The 12805-nt window shown below is 50.3% G+C and overlaps 1 protein-coding gene across 2 annotated transcripts in view; it reads left to right on the top strand.

The window, feature by feature from the left end:
- Positions 1-12374, top strand: part of DNAH2 (dynein axonemal heavy chain 2) — a 131306-nt gene extending 118932 nt beyond the window's left edge. For both annotated transcript variants that reach the window (XM_075859259.1, XM_075859260.1), the window contains 4 exons: positions 11195-11371; positions 11478-11552; positions 11635-11785; positions 12073-12374. In XM_075859259.1, coding sequence (XP_075715374.1) covers positions 11195-11371; positions 11478-11552; positions 11635-11785; positions 12073-12227 — 558 coding nt within the window. In that variant the 3' untranslated portion in view covers positions 12228-12374. The remainder of the gene's footprint in view (positions 1-11194; positions 11372-11477; positions 11553-11634; positions 11786-12072) is intronic.
- The last annotated feature ends 431 nt before the right edge of the window (positions 12375-12805 follow it).

Raw genomic sequence — 12805 nt, 5'->3', positions numbered from 1 at the left:
TGAGGGTAGATTCAGTAGATGATGATGTGAGGGCAGGATGAAGAGATGATGATGATCATGATGATGTGAGGGCAGGTTGAGATGAGATGATGTGAGGGCAGGATGAAGAGGAGAGGATGTGAGGGCAGGATGAAGAGGAGAGGATGTGAGGGCAGGATGAGGAGATGATGATGATGTGAGGGCAGGATGAGGAGATGATGATGTGAGGGCAGGATGAGGAGATCATGATGTGAGGGCAGGATGAGGAGATGATGTGAGGGCAGAAAGAGAAGATGATGATGTGAGGGCAGGATGAGGAGATGATGTGAGGGCAGGATGAGGAGATGATGTGAGGGCAGGATGAGGAGATGATGATGTGAGGGCAGGATGAGGAGATGATGTGAGGGCAGGATGAGGAGATGATGATGTGAGGGCAGGATGAGGAGATGATGATGTGAGGGCAGGAGGAGGAGATGGGGAGATAATGTGAGGGCAGAAAGAGAAGATGATGATGATGATGATGATGATGTGAGGGCAGGATGAGGAGATGATGATGCTGTGAAGGCAGGATGAGGAAATGATGATGCTGTGAGGGCAGGAGGAGGAGATGATGCTGTGAGGGCAGGATAAGGAGATTATGTGAGGGCAGGATAAGGAGATTATGTGAGGGCAGAATGGAGAGATGATGATGTGTGCGTAGGATGAGGAGATGATGTGAGGGCAGGATGAAGAGATAGGGATGATGTGAGGGCAGGATGAGGAGATGATTATCATGTGGGGGCAGGATAAGGAGATGGGGATGATGTGAGGGCAGGATGAGGAGATGATGATGTGAGGGAAGGGTGAGGAGATGATGATGTTGATGTGAAGGTAGGATGAGGAGATGATGATGTGAGGGCAGGATGAGGAGATGATGATGTGAGGGCAGGATGAGGAGATGATGATGTGAGGGAAGGGTGAGGAGATGATGTGAGGGAAGGGTGAGGAGATGATGATGTTGATGTGAAGGTAGGATGAGGAGATGATGATGTGAGGGAAGGGTGAGGAGATGATTATGTCAGGGCAGGATGAGGAGATGGAGAGATAATGTGAGGGTAGAAAGAGAAGATGATGATGTGAGGGCAGGATGAGGAGATTGGGATGATGTGAGGGCAGGATGAGGAGATGATGATGCTGTGAGGGCAGGATGAGGAGATGATGATGCTGTGAGGGCAGGATAAGGAGATTATGTGAGGGCAGGATAAGGAGATTATGTGAGGGCAAGATGAAGAAATGATGTGAGGGCAGGATGAGGAGATGATGATGTGTAGGCAGGATGAGGAGATGGTGATCATGTGGGGGCAGGATGAGGAGATGGGGATGATGTGAGGGCAGGTTGAGATTATATAAGGGTAGGATGAGGAGATGATGATGTGAGGGAAGGGTGAGGAGATGATGATGTGAGGGCAGGATGAGGAGATGATGTGAGGGCAGGATGAAGAGATGATGATGTGAGGGCAGGATGAAGAGATGATGATGTGAGGGCAGGAGGAGGAGATGATAATGTGAGGGCAGGATGAGGGGATGATGTGAGGGCAGGATGAGGGGATTATGTGAGGGCAGGATTAGGAGATGATGATGTGAGGGCAGGATGAGATGATGATGTGAGGGAAGGGTGAGGAGATGATGATGTGAGGGCAGGATGAGGAGATGATGTGAGGGCAAGATGAGGAGATGATGTGAGGGCAGGATGAGGAGATGATGATGTGAGGGAAGGGTGAGGAGATGATGATGTGAGGGCAGGAGGAGGAGATGGGGAGATAATGTGAGGGCAGAAAGAGAAGATGATGATGATGTGAGGGCAGGATGAGGAGATGGGCATGATGTGAGGGCAGGATGAGGAGATGATGTGAGGGCAGGATGAAGAGATGATTATGTGAGGGCAGGAGGAGGAGATGATAATGTGAGGGCAGGATGATGAGATGATGATGTGAGGGCAGGATGAGGAGATGATGATGTGAGGGCAGGATGAGGGGATGATGTTAGGGCAGGATGAGGGGATTATGTGAGGGCAGGATTAGGAGATGATGATGTGAGGGCAAGATGAGGAGATGATGTGAGGGCAAGATGAGGAGATGATGATGTGGGGCAGGATGAGGAGATGATGATGTGAGGGCAGGATGAGATGATGATGTGAGGGCAGGATGAGATGATGATGTGAGGGCAGGATGAGATGATGATGTGAGGGCAGGATGAGATGATGATGTGAGGGCAGGATGAGGAGATGATGATGTGAGGGCAGGATGAGGAGATGATGTGAGGGCAGGATGAGGAGATGATGTGAGGGCAAGATGAGGAGATGATGATGTGAGGGCAGGATGAGGAGATGATGATGTGAGGGCAGGATGAGGAGATGATGTGAGGGCAGGATGAGGAGATGATGATGTGAGGGCAGGATGAGGAGATGATGATGTGAGGGCAGGATGAGGAGATGATGATGTGAGGGCAGGATGAGGAGATGATGATGTGAGGGCAGGATGAGGAGATGATGATGTGAGGGCAGGATGAGGAGATGATGATGTGAGGGCAGGATGAGGAGATGATGTGAGGGCAGGATGAGGAGATGATGATGTGAGGGCAGGATGAGGAGATGATGATGTGAGGGCAGGATGAGGAGATGATGTGAGGGCAAGATGAGGAGATGATGATGTGAGGGCAGGATGAGGAGATGATGATGTGAGGGCAGGATGAGGAGATGATGATGTGAGGGCAGGATGAGGAGATGATGATGTGAGGGCAGGATGAGGAGATGATGATGTGAGGGCAGGATGAGGAGATGATGATGTGAGGGCAGGATGAGGAGATGATGATGTGAGGGCAGGATGAGGAGATGATGATGTGAGGGCAGGATGAGGAGATGATGATGTGAGGGTAGGATGAGGAGATGATGATGTGAGGGCAGGATGAGGAGATGATGTGAGGGCAAGATGAGGAGATGATGATGTGAGGGCAGGATGAGGAGATGATGATGTGAGGGCAGGATGAGGAGATGATGATGTGAGGGCAGGATGAGGAGATGATGATGTGAGGGCAGGATGAGGAGATGATGATGTGAGGGCAGGATGAGGAGATGATGATGTGAGGGCAGGATGAGGAGATGATCATGATGATGATGATGATGATGTGAGGCAGGATGAGGAGAGGATGTGAGGGCAGGTTGAGATGAGATGATGTGAGGGCAGGATGAAGAGGAGAGGATGTGAGGGCAGGATGAGGAGATGATGATGTGAGGGCAGGATGAAGAGGAGAGGATGTGAGGGCAGGATGATGAGGAGATGATGATGTGAGGGTAGGATGAAGAGGAGAGGATGTGAGGGCAGGATGAGGAGATGATGATGTGAGGGCAGGATGAGGAGATGATGATGTGAGGGCAGGATGAAGAGATGATGATGTGAGGGCAGGATGAGGAGATGATGATGTGAGGGCAGGATGAGGAGATGATGTGAGGGCAGGATGAGGAGATGATGATGTGAGGGCAGGATGAAGAGATGATGATGTGAGGGCAGGATGAAGAGATGATGATGTGAGGGCAAGATGAGGAGATGATGTGACGGCAGGATGAAGAGATGATGATGTGAGGGCAAGATGAGGAGATGATGTGAAGGCAGGATGAGGAGATGATGATGTGAGGGCAGGATGAGGAGATGATGATGTGAGGGCAGGATGAGGAGATGATGTGAGGGCAGGATGAGTAGATGATGTGAGGGCAGGATGAGATGATGATGTGAGGGCAGGAAGAGATGATGATGTGAGGGCAGGATGAGGAGATGATGTGAGGGCAGGATGAGGAGATGATGTGAGGGCAGGATGAGGAGATGATGATGTGAGGGCAGGATGAGGAGATGATGATGTGAGAGCAGGATGAGGAGATGATGATGTGAGGGCAGGATGAGGAGATGATGATGTGAGGGCAGGATGAGGAGATGATGATGTGAGGGTAGATTCAGTAGATGATGATGTGAGGGCAGGATGAAGAGATGATGATGATCATGATGATGTGAGGGCAGGTTGAGATGAGATGATGTGAGGGCAGGATGAAGAGGAGAGGATGTGAGGGCAGGATGAAGAGGAGAGGATGTGAGGGCAGGATGAGGAGATGATGATGATGTGAGGGCAGGATGAGGAGATGATGATGTGAGGGCAGGATGAGGAGATCATGATGTGAGGGCAGGATGAGGAGATGATGTGAGGGCAGAAAGAGAAGATGATGATGTGAGGGCAGGATGAGGAGATGATGTGAGGGCAGGATGAGGAGATGATGTGAGGGCAGGATGAGGAGATGATGATGTGAGGGCAGGATGAGGAGATGATGTGAGGGCAGGATGAGGAGATGATGATGTGAGGGCAGGATGAGGAGATGATGATGTGAGGGCAGGAGGAGGAGATGGGGAGATAATGTGAGGGCAGAAAGAGAAGATGATGATGATGATGATGATGTGAGGGCAGGATGAGGAGATGATGATGCTGTGAAGGCAGGATGAGGAAATGATGATGCTGTGAGGGCAGGAGGAGGAGATGATGCTGTGAGGGCAGGATAAGGAGATTATGTGAGGGCAGGATAAGGAGATTATGTGAGGGCAGAATGGAGAGATGATGATGTGTGCGTAGGATGAGGAGATGATGTGAGGGCAGGATGAAGAGATAGGGATGATGTGAGGGCAGGATGAGGAGATGATTATCATGTGGGGGCAGGATAAGGAGATGGGGATGATGTGAGGGCAGGATGAGGAGATGATGATGTGAGGGAAGGGTGAGGAGATGATGATGTTGATGTGAAGGTAGGATGAGGAGATGATGATGTGAGGGCAGGATGAGGAGATGATGATGTGAGGGCAGGATGAGGAGATGATGATGTGAGGGAAGGGTGAGGAGATGATGTGAGGGAAGGGTGAGGAGATGATGATGTTGATGTGAAGGTAGGATGAGGAGATGATGATGTGAGGGAAGGGTGAGGAGATGATTATGTCAGGGCAGGATGAGGAGATGGAGAGATAATGTGAGGGTAGAAAGAGAAGATGATGATGTGAGGGCAGGATGAGGAGATTGGGATGATGTGAGGGCAGGATGAGGAGATGATGATGCTGTGAGGGCAGGATGAGGAGATGATGATGCTGTGAGGGCAGGATAAGGAGATTATGTGAGGGCAGGATAAGGAGATTATGTGAGGGCAAGATGAAGAAATGATGTGAGGGCAGGATGAGGAGATGATGATGTGTAGGCAGGATGAGGAGATGGTGATCATGTGGGGGCAGGATGAGGAGATGGGGATGATGTGAGGGCAGGTTGAGATTATATAAGGGTAGGATGAGGAGATGATGATGTGAGGGAAGGGTGAGGAGATGATGATGTGAGGGCAGGATGAGGAGATGATGTGAGGGCAGGATGAAGAGATGATGATGTGAGGGCAGGATGAAGAGATGATGATGTGAGGGCAGGAGGAGGAGATGATAATGTGAGGGCAGGATGAGGGGATGATGTGAGGGCAGGATGAGGGGATTATGTGAGGGCAGGATTAGGAGATGATGATGTGAGGGCAGGATGAGATGATGATGTGAGGGAAGGGTGAGGAGATGATGATGTGAGGGCAGGATGAGGAGATGATGTGAGGGCAAGATGAGGAGATGATGTGAGGGCAGGATGAGGAGATGATGATGTGAGGGAAGGGTGAGGAGATGATGATGTGAGGGCAGGAGGAGGAGATGGGGAGATAATGTGAGGGCAGAAAGAGAAGATGATGATGATGTGAGGGCAGGATGAGGAGATGGGCATGATGTGAGGGCAGGATGAGGAGATGATGTGAGGGCAGGATGAAGAGATGATTATGTGAGGGCAGGAGGAGGAGATGATAATGTGAGGGCAGGATGATGAGATGATGATGTGAGGGCAGGATGAGGAGATGATGATGTGAGGGCAGGATGAGGGGATGATGTTAGGGCAGGATGAGGGGATTATGTGAGGGCAGGATTAGGAGATGATGATGTGAGGGCAAGATGAGGAGATGATGTGAGGGCAAGATGAGGAGATGATGATGTGGGGCAGGATGAGGAGATGATGATGTGAGGGCAGGATGAGATGATGATGTGAGGGCAGGATGAGATGATGATGTGAGGGCAGGATGAGATGATGATGTGAGGGCAGGATGAGATGATGATGTGAGGGCAGGATGAGGAGATGATGATGTGAGGGCAGGATGAGGAGATGATGTGAGGGCAGGATGAGATGATGTGAGGGCAGGATGAGATGATGATGTGAGGGCAGGATGAGGAGATGATGTGAGGGCAGGATGAGGAGAGGATGTGAGGGCAGGTTGAGATGAGATGATGTGAGGGCAGGATGAAGAGGAGAGGATGTGAGGGCAGGATGAAGAGATGATGATGATGTGAGGGCAGGATGAGGAGATGATGTGAGGGCAGGATTAGTAGATTATGTGAGGGCAGGATGAGGGGATGATGTGAGGGCAGGATGAGGAGAGGATGATGTGAGGGCAGGATGAGGAGATGATGTGAGGGCAGGATGAGGGGATTATGTGAGGACAGGATTAGGAGATGATGATGTGAGGGCAAGATGAGGAGATGATGTGAGGGCAGGATGAGGAGATGATGATGTGGGGCAGGATGAGGAGATGATGATGTGAGGGCAGGATGAGGAGATGATGTGAGGGCAGGATGAGATGATGATGTGAGGGCAGGATGAGATGATGATGTGAGGGCAGGATGAGATGATGATGTGAGGGCAGGATGAGGAGATGATGTGAGGGCAGGATGAGGAGATGATGTGAGGGCAGGATGAGGAGATGATGATGTGAGGGCAGGATGAGGAGATGATGATGTGAGGGCAGGATGAGGAGATGATGATGTGAGGGCAGGATGAGGAGATGATGATGTGAGGGCAGGATGAGGAGATGATGATGTGAGGGCAGGATGAGGAGATGATGATGTGAGGGCAGGATGAGGAGATGATGATGTGAGGGCAGGATGAGGAGATGATGATGTGAGGGCAGGATGAAGAGGAGAGGATGTGAGGGCAGGATGAGGAGATGATGATGTGAGGGCAGGATGAGGAGATGATGATGTGAGGGCAGGATGAGGAGATGATGATGTGAGGGCAGGATGAGGAGATGATGATTTGAGGGTAGATTGAGTAGATGATGATGTGAGGGCAGGATGATGAGATGATGATGATGATGATGTTTATGTGAGGGCAGGATGTGAGGGCAGGTTGAGATGAGATGATGTGAGGGCAGGATGAAGAGGAGAGGATGTGAGGGCAGGATGAAGAGGAGAGGATGTGAGGGCAGGATGAAGAGATGATGATGTGAGGGCAGGATGAAGAGATGATGTGAAGGCAGGATGAGGAGATGATGATGTGAGGGCAGGATGAGGAGATGATGTGTGGGCAGGATGAGGAGATGATGATGATGTGAGGGCAGGATGTGATGATGATGTGAGGGCAGGATGAGATGATGATGTGAGGGCAGGATGAGATGATGATGTGAGGGCAGGATGAGGAGATTATGTGAGGGCAGCATGAGGAGATGATGATGTAAGGGCAGGATGAGGGGATGATGATGGGAGGGCAGGATGAGGAGATGATGATGTAAGGGTAGATTGAGTAGATGATGATGTGAGGGCAGGATGAAGAGATGATGATGATGATGTGAGGGCAGGATGAGGAGAGGATGTGAGGGCAGGTTGAGATGAGATGATGTGAGGGCAGGATGAAGAGGAGAGGATGTGAGGGCAGGATGAAGAGATGATGATGTGAGGGCAGGATGAGGAGATGATTATGTGAGGGTAGGATGAGGAGATGATGATGTGAGGGCAGGATGAAGAGATGATGATGTGAGGGCAGGATGAGGAGATGATGATGTGAGGGCAGGATGAGGAGATGATGATGTAAGGGCAGGATGAGGAGATGATGATGGGAGGGCAGGATGAGGAGATGATGATGTGAGGGTAGATTGAGTAGATGATGATGTGAGGGCAGGATGAAGAGATGATGATGATGATGTGAGGGCAGGATGAGGAGAGGATGTGAGGGCAGGTTGAGATGAGATGATGTGAGGGCAGGATGAAGAGGAGAGGATGTGAGGGCAGGATGAAGAGATGATGATGTGAGGGCAGGATGAGGAGATGATTATGTGAGGGTAGGATGAGGAGATGATGATGTGAGGGCAGGATGAGGAGATGATGATGTGAGGGCAGGATGAGGAGATGATGATGATGTGAGGGCAGGATGAGGAGATGATGATGTGAGGGCAGGATGAGGAGATGATGATGATGTGAGGGCAGGATGAGGAGATGATGATGATGTGAGGGCAGGATGAGGAGATGATGATGTGAGGGCAGGATGAGGAGATGATGATGTGAGGGTAGGATGAGGAGATGGTGATCATGTGGGGGCAGGATGAGGAGATGGTGATCATGTGGGGGCAGGATGAGGAGATGATGATGGGAGGGCAGGATGAGGAGATGATGATGTGAGGGTAGATTGAGTAGATGATGATGTGAGGGCAGGATGATGAGATGATGATGATGATGATGATGATGTGAGGGCAGGATGAGGAGAGGGGGCAGGATGAGGAGATGATGATGTGAGGGCAGGATGAGGAGATGATGATGTGAGGGCAGGATGAGGAGATGATGATGTGAGGGCAGGATGAAGAGGAGATGATGTGAGGGCAGGATGAGATGATGATGTGAGGGCAAGATGAGGAGATGATGTGAAGGCAGGATGAGGAGATGATGATGTGAGGGCAGGATGAGGAGATGATGTGAGGGCAGGATGAGGAGATGATGATGATGTGAGGGCAGGATGAGGAGATGATGATGTGAGGGCAGGATGAGATGATGATGATGTGAGGGCAGGATGAGATGATGATGATGTGAGGGCAGGATGAGATGATTATGTGAGGGCAGGATGAGGAGATGATGATGTGAGGGCAGGATGAGGAGATGATGATGTGAGGGCAGGATGAGGAGATGATGATGTGAGGGCAGGATGAAGAGATGATGATGATGATGATGATGTGAGGGCAGGATGAGGAGAGGATGTGAGGGCAGGTTGAGATGAGATGATGTGAGGGCAGGATGAAGAGGAGAGGATGTGAGGGCAGGATGAAGAGATGATGATGTGAGGGCAGGATGAGGAGATGTTGTGAGGGCAGGATGAGGAGATGATGATGTGAGGGCAGGATGAGTAGATGATGTGAGGGCAGGATGAAGAGATGATGATGATGTGAGGGCAGGATGAGAAGATGATAATGTGAGGGCAGGTTGAGATGAGATGATTTGAGGGCAGGATGAAGAGGAGAGGATGTGAGGGCAGGATGAAGAGATGATGATGTGAGGGAAGGATGAGGAGATGATGATGTGAGGGCAGGATGAAGAGATGATGATGATGTGAGGGCAGGATGAGGAGATGATGATGTGAGGGCAGGATGAGGAGATGATGATGTGAGGGCAGGATGAGTAGATGATGATGTGAGGGTAGGATGAGGAGATGGTGATCATGTGGGGGCAGGATGAGGAGATGGGGATGATGTGAGCGCAGGTTGAGATTATATAAGGGTAGGATGAGGAGATGATGATGTGAGGGAAGGGTGAGGAGATGATGATGTGAGGGCAGGAGGAGGAGATGGGGAGATAATGTGAGGGCAGAAAGAGAAGATGATGATGTGAGGGCAGGATGAGGAGATGATGTGAGGGCAGGATGAAGAGATGATGATGTGAGGGCAGGAGGAGGAGATGATAATGTGAGGGCAGGATGAGGAGATGATGATGTGAGGGCAGGATGAGGGGATGATGTGAGGGCAGGATGAGGAGATGATGATGTGAGGGCAGGATGAGGAGATGATGATGTGAGGGCAGGATGAGGAGATGATGATGTGAGGGCAGGATGAGGAGATGATGATGTGAGGGCAGGATGAGGAGATGATGATGTGAGGGCAGGATGAGGAGATGATAATGTGAGGGCAGGATGAGGAGATGATAATGTGAGGGCAGGATGAGGAGATGACGATGTGAGGGCAGGATGAGGAGATGACGATGTGAGGGCAGGATGAGGAGATGATGATGTGAGGGCAGGATGAGGAGATGATGATGTGAGGGCAGGATGAGGAGATGACGATGTGAGGGCAGGATGAGGAGATGACGATGTGAGGGCAGGATGAGGAGATGACGATGTGAGGGCAGGATGAGGAGATGATGATGTGAGGGCAGGATGAGGAGATGATGATGTGAGGGCAGGATGAGGAGATGATGATGTGAGGGCAGGATGAGGAGATGACGATGTGAGGGCAGGATGAGGAGATGATGATGTGAGGGCAGGATGAGGAGATGACGATGTGAGGGCAGGATGAGGAGATGATGATGTGAGGGCAGGATGAGGAGATGATGATGTGAGGGCAGGATGAGGAGATGATGATGTGAGGGCAGGATGAGGAGATGATGATGTGAGGGCAGGATGAGGAGATGATGATGTGAGGGCAGGATGAGGAGATGATGATGTGAGGGCAAGATGAGGGGGTGATGTGACGGCAGGATGAGGAGATGATGATGTGAGGATAGGATGAGGAGATGATGATGTGAGGGCGGGATGAGGAGATGATGTGAGGGCAGAATAAGGAGATGATGTGAGGGCAAGATGAGGGGATGATGTGAGGGCAGGATGAGGAGATGATGATGTGAGGGCAGGATGAGGAGATGATGTGAGGGCAGGATGAGGAGATGATGTGAGGGCAAGATGAGGGGATGATGTGAGGGCAGGATGAGGAGATAATGTGAGGGCAAGATGAGGGGATGATGTGAGGGCAAGATGAGGGGATGATGTGAGGGCAGGATGAGGAGATGATGATGTGAGGGCAGGATGAGGAGATGATGATGTGAGGGCAGGATGAGGAGATGATGATGTGAGGGCAGGATGAGGAGATGATGTGAGGGCAGGATGAGGAGATGATGATGTGAGGGCAGGATGAGAAGATGATGTGAGGGCAGGATGAGGAGATGATGTGAGGGCAGGATGAGGAGATGATGATGTGAGGGCAGGATGAGGAGATGATGTGAGGGCAGGATGAGGAGATGATGTGAGGGCAGGATGAGGAGATGATGATGTGAAGGCAGGATAACTGATTGATGTATTAGTCACGGACATTGGACATTTTGATTTCTGGTATTAGGCATATCCGTCGCTGAAACCACTGGCAGCCTGGACGCGAGATCTGGCATTGCGTGTGGAGATGTTTGCCCGCTGGGCAGAGACTGCTCGTCCACCTGTCCTATATTGGCTTTCAGCATTCACATTTCCAACAGGATTCTTGACTGCCGTACTCCAGAGTTCAGCCCGACAAAATAATGTAAGACCCGGAACCCTTTTCTCTAATGGTATACAGACAGTGGAAGATGTAACACATTGAGAGAATTGCGTCAGGTTATAAGTGAAGGTCATTGTCTCTTCTGCAGGTGTCCGTAGATTCTCTGTCCTGGGAATTCATCGTCTCAACAGTAGATGACAATAACCTGGTGTATCCTCCAAAGGTGAGTTTTACAGCCTACCTACACAGGTGTTACACCCAAACATGGGGAGGATAGATGACACTAATGAGATCTGGTTCCTCAGGACGGGGTATGGATCCGCGGCTTGTACCTGGAAGGTGCCGGCTGGGATAAGAAAAACTCCTGTCTAATGGAAGCAGAACCAATGCAGCTTGTGTGTCCTCTCCCGACTGTGCACTTCAGACCCACAGAGAGCAAGAAGAAGAGCAGCAAAGGTACATGAGGGGCCTATGTGGGGACATGGATATTTACACCCAATAGATAGTAACGCAATTCTCCTGGAGAAATCATGGCTGACTCCTCACTTTCTGCTCCTCATGCTTACACACTTTTATCCCAGATCTAGGTCCATTGGTTTAACCAGTTTATAAGACAATACTGGAAACGCGTGTGTAGTCCCTTTAAAGGGCATCTCCCCTGTAATTACAACGTGAGTGCCCTCAGTCCGAGGATGCCCAGCAAAAGTGCTAAATACACCTCTGTACACCCTTTCTCTCCTCAGGTCTGTATTCGTGCCCCTGTTATTATTACCCGATCCGGTGTGGGTCCACTGGTCGAGCCTCCTTTGTGATTGGCGTGGATCTTAAGACGGGATCATCACCTCCGGAGCACTGGATCAAGAGAGGAACGGCTTTACTCATGAGTCTGGACAGTTAGAGCAGCAGATCTTCATCTCCTCATCGCTCTATCCTGTAGATGGGTTTGACCAGCGTCTCTGTTCTCAGTCCCGTATAGTCCTTACTTGTATTTATTCCCGTAAATGGCCTTTGCCGCACATTAAAGTTCTTTACGTTTTCTGAGTTATTAATGTGTTTGATCTCTGGTTTGAATTAATTACTGAATAGTATAAATTAAATGCCTCCCAGTTCCAGACAATCCCGCAATCTGAATTTAATATTGTGCGTTGCATATTTGGTAACATCACAGCGGTACTATGGACGCAGTCTTCTAGGGATTTTGCAGATTCGCGATTAACCCCAGTTCACATTGTGTGTCCATTTGAGAAAAACTGATGTCCATCTTGGTTCTGCTGGGAGTCTTCTGTTATCCATGGGGGAACCTCTGAAGGTACTTCTAGTTCCCTGCCTCTAGTTGTGGTCCAAAGAACATTTAGCCAATGGGGGTCCAACCACAGACCCCTACAGGACATATAAAAACAGGGACTGTTAGAAGCAAATACAACCACAAAGAACAAACACCTTGCTCAACACTTTCCTCAACTTCCGCCACTTGTG

This window comes from Rhinoderma darwinii, chromosome 3 (genome assembly GCF_050947455.1).
Source record: "Rhinoderma darwinii isolate aRhiDar2 chromosome 3, aRhiDar2.hap1, whole genome shotgun sequence".
Classification (NCBI taxonomy): domain Eukaryota; kingdom Metazoa; phylum Chordata; class Amphibia; order Anura; family Rhinodermatidae; genus Rhinoderma; species Rhinoderma darwinii.
This window is presented reverse-complemented; position numbering and strand designations above follow the sequence as displayed.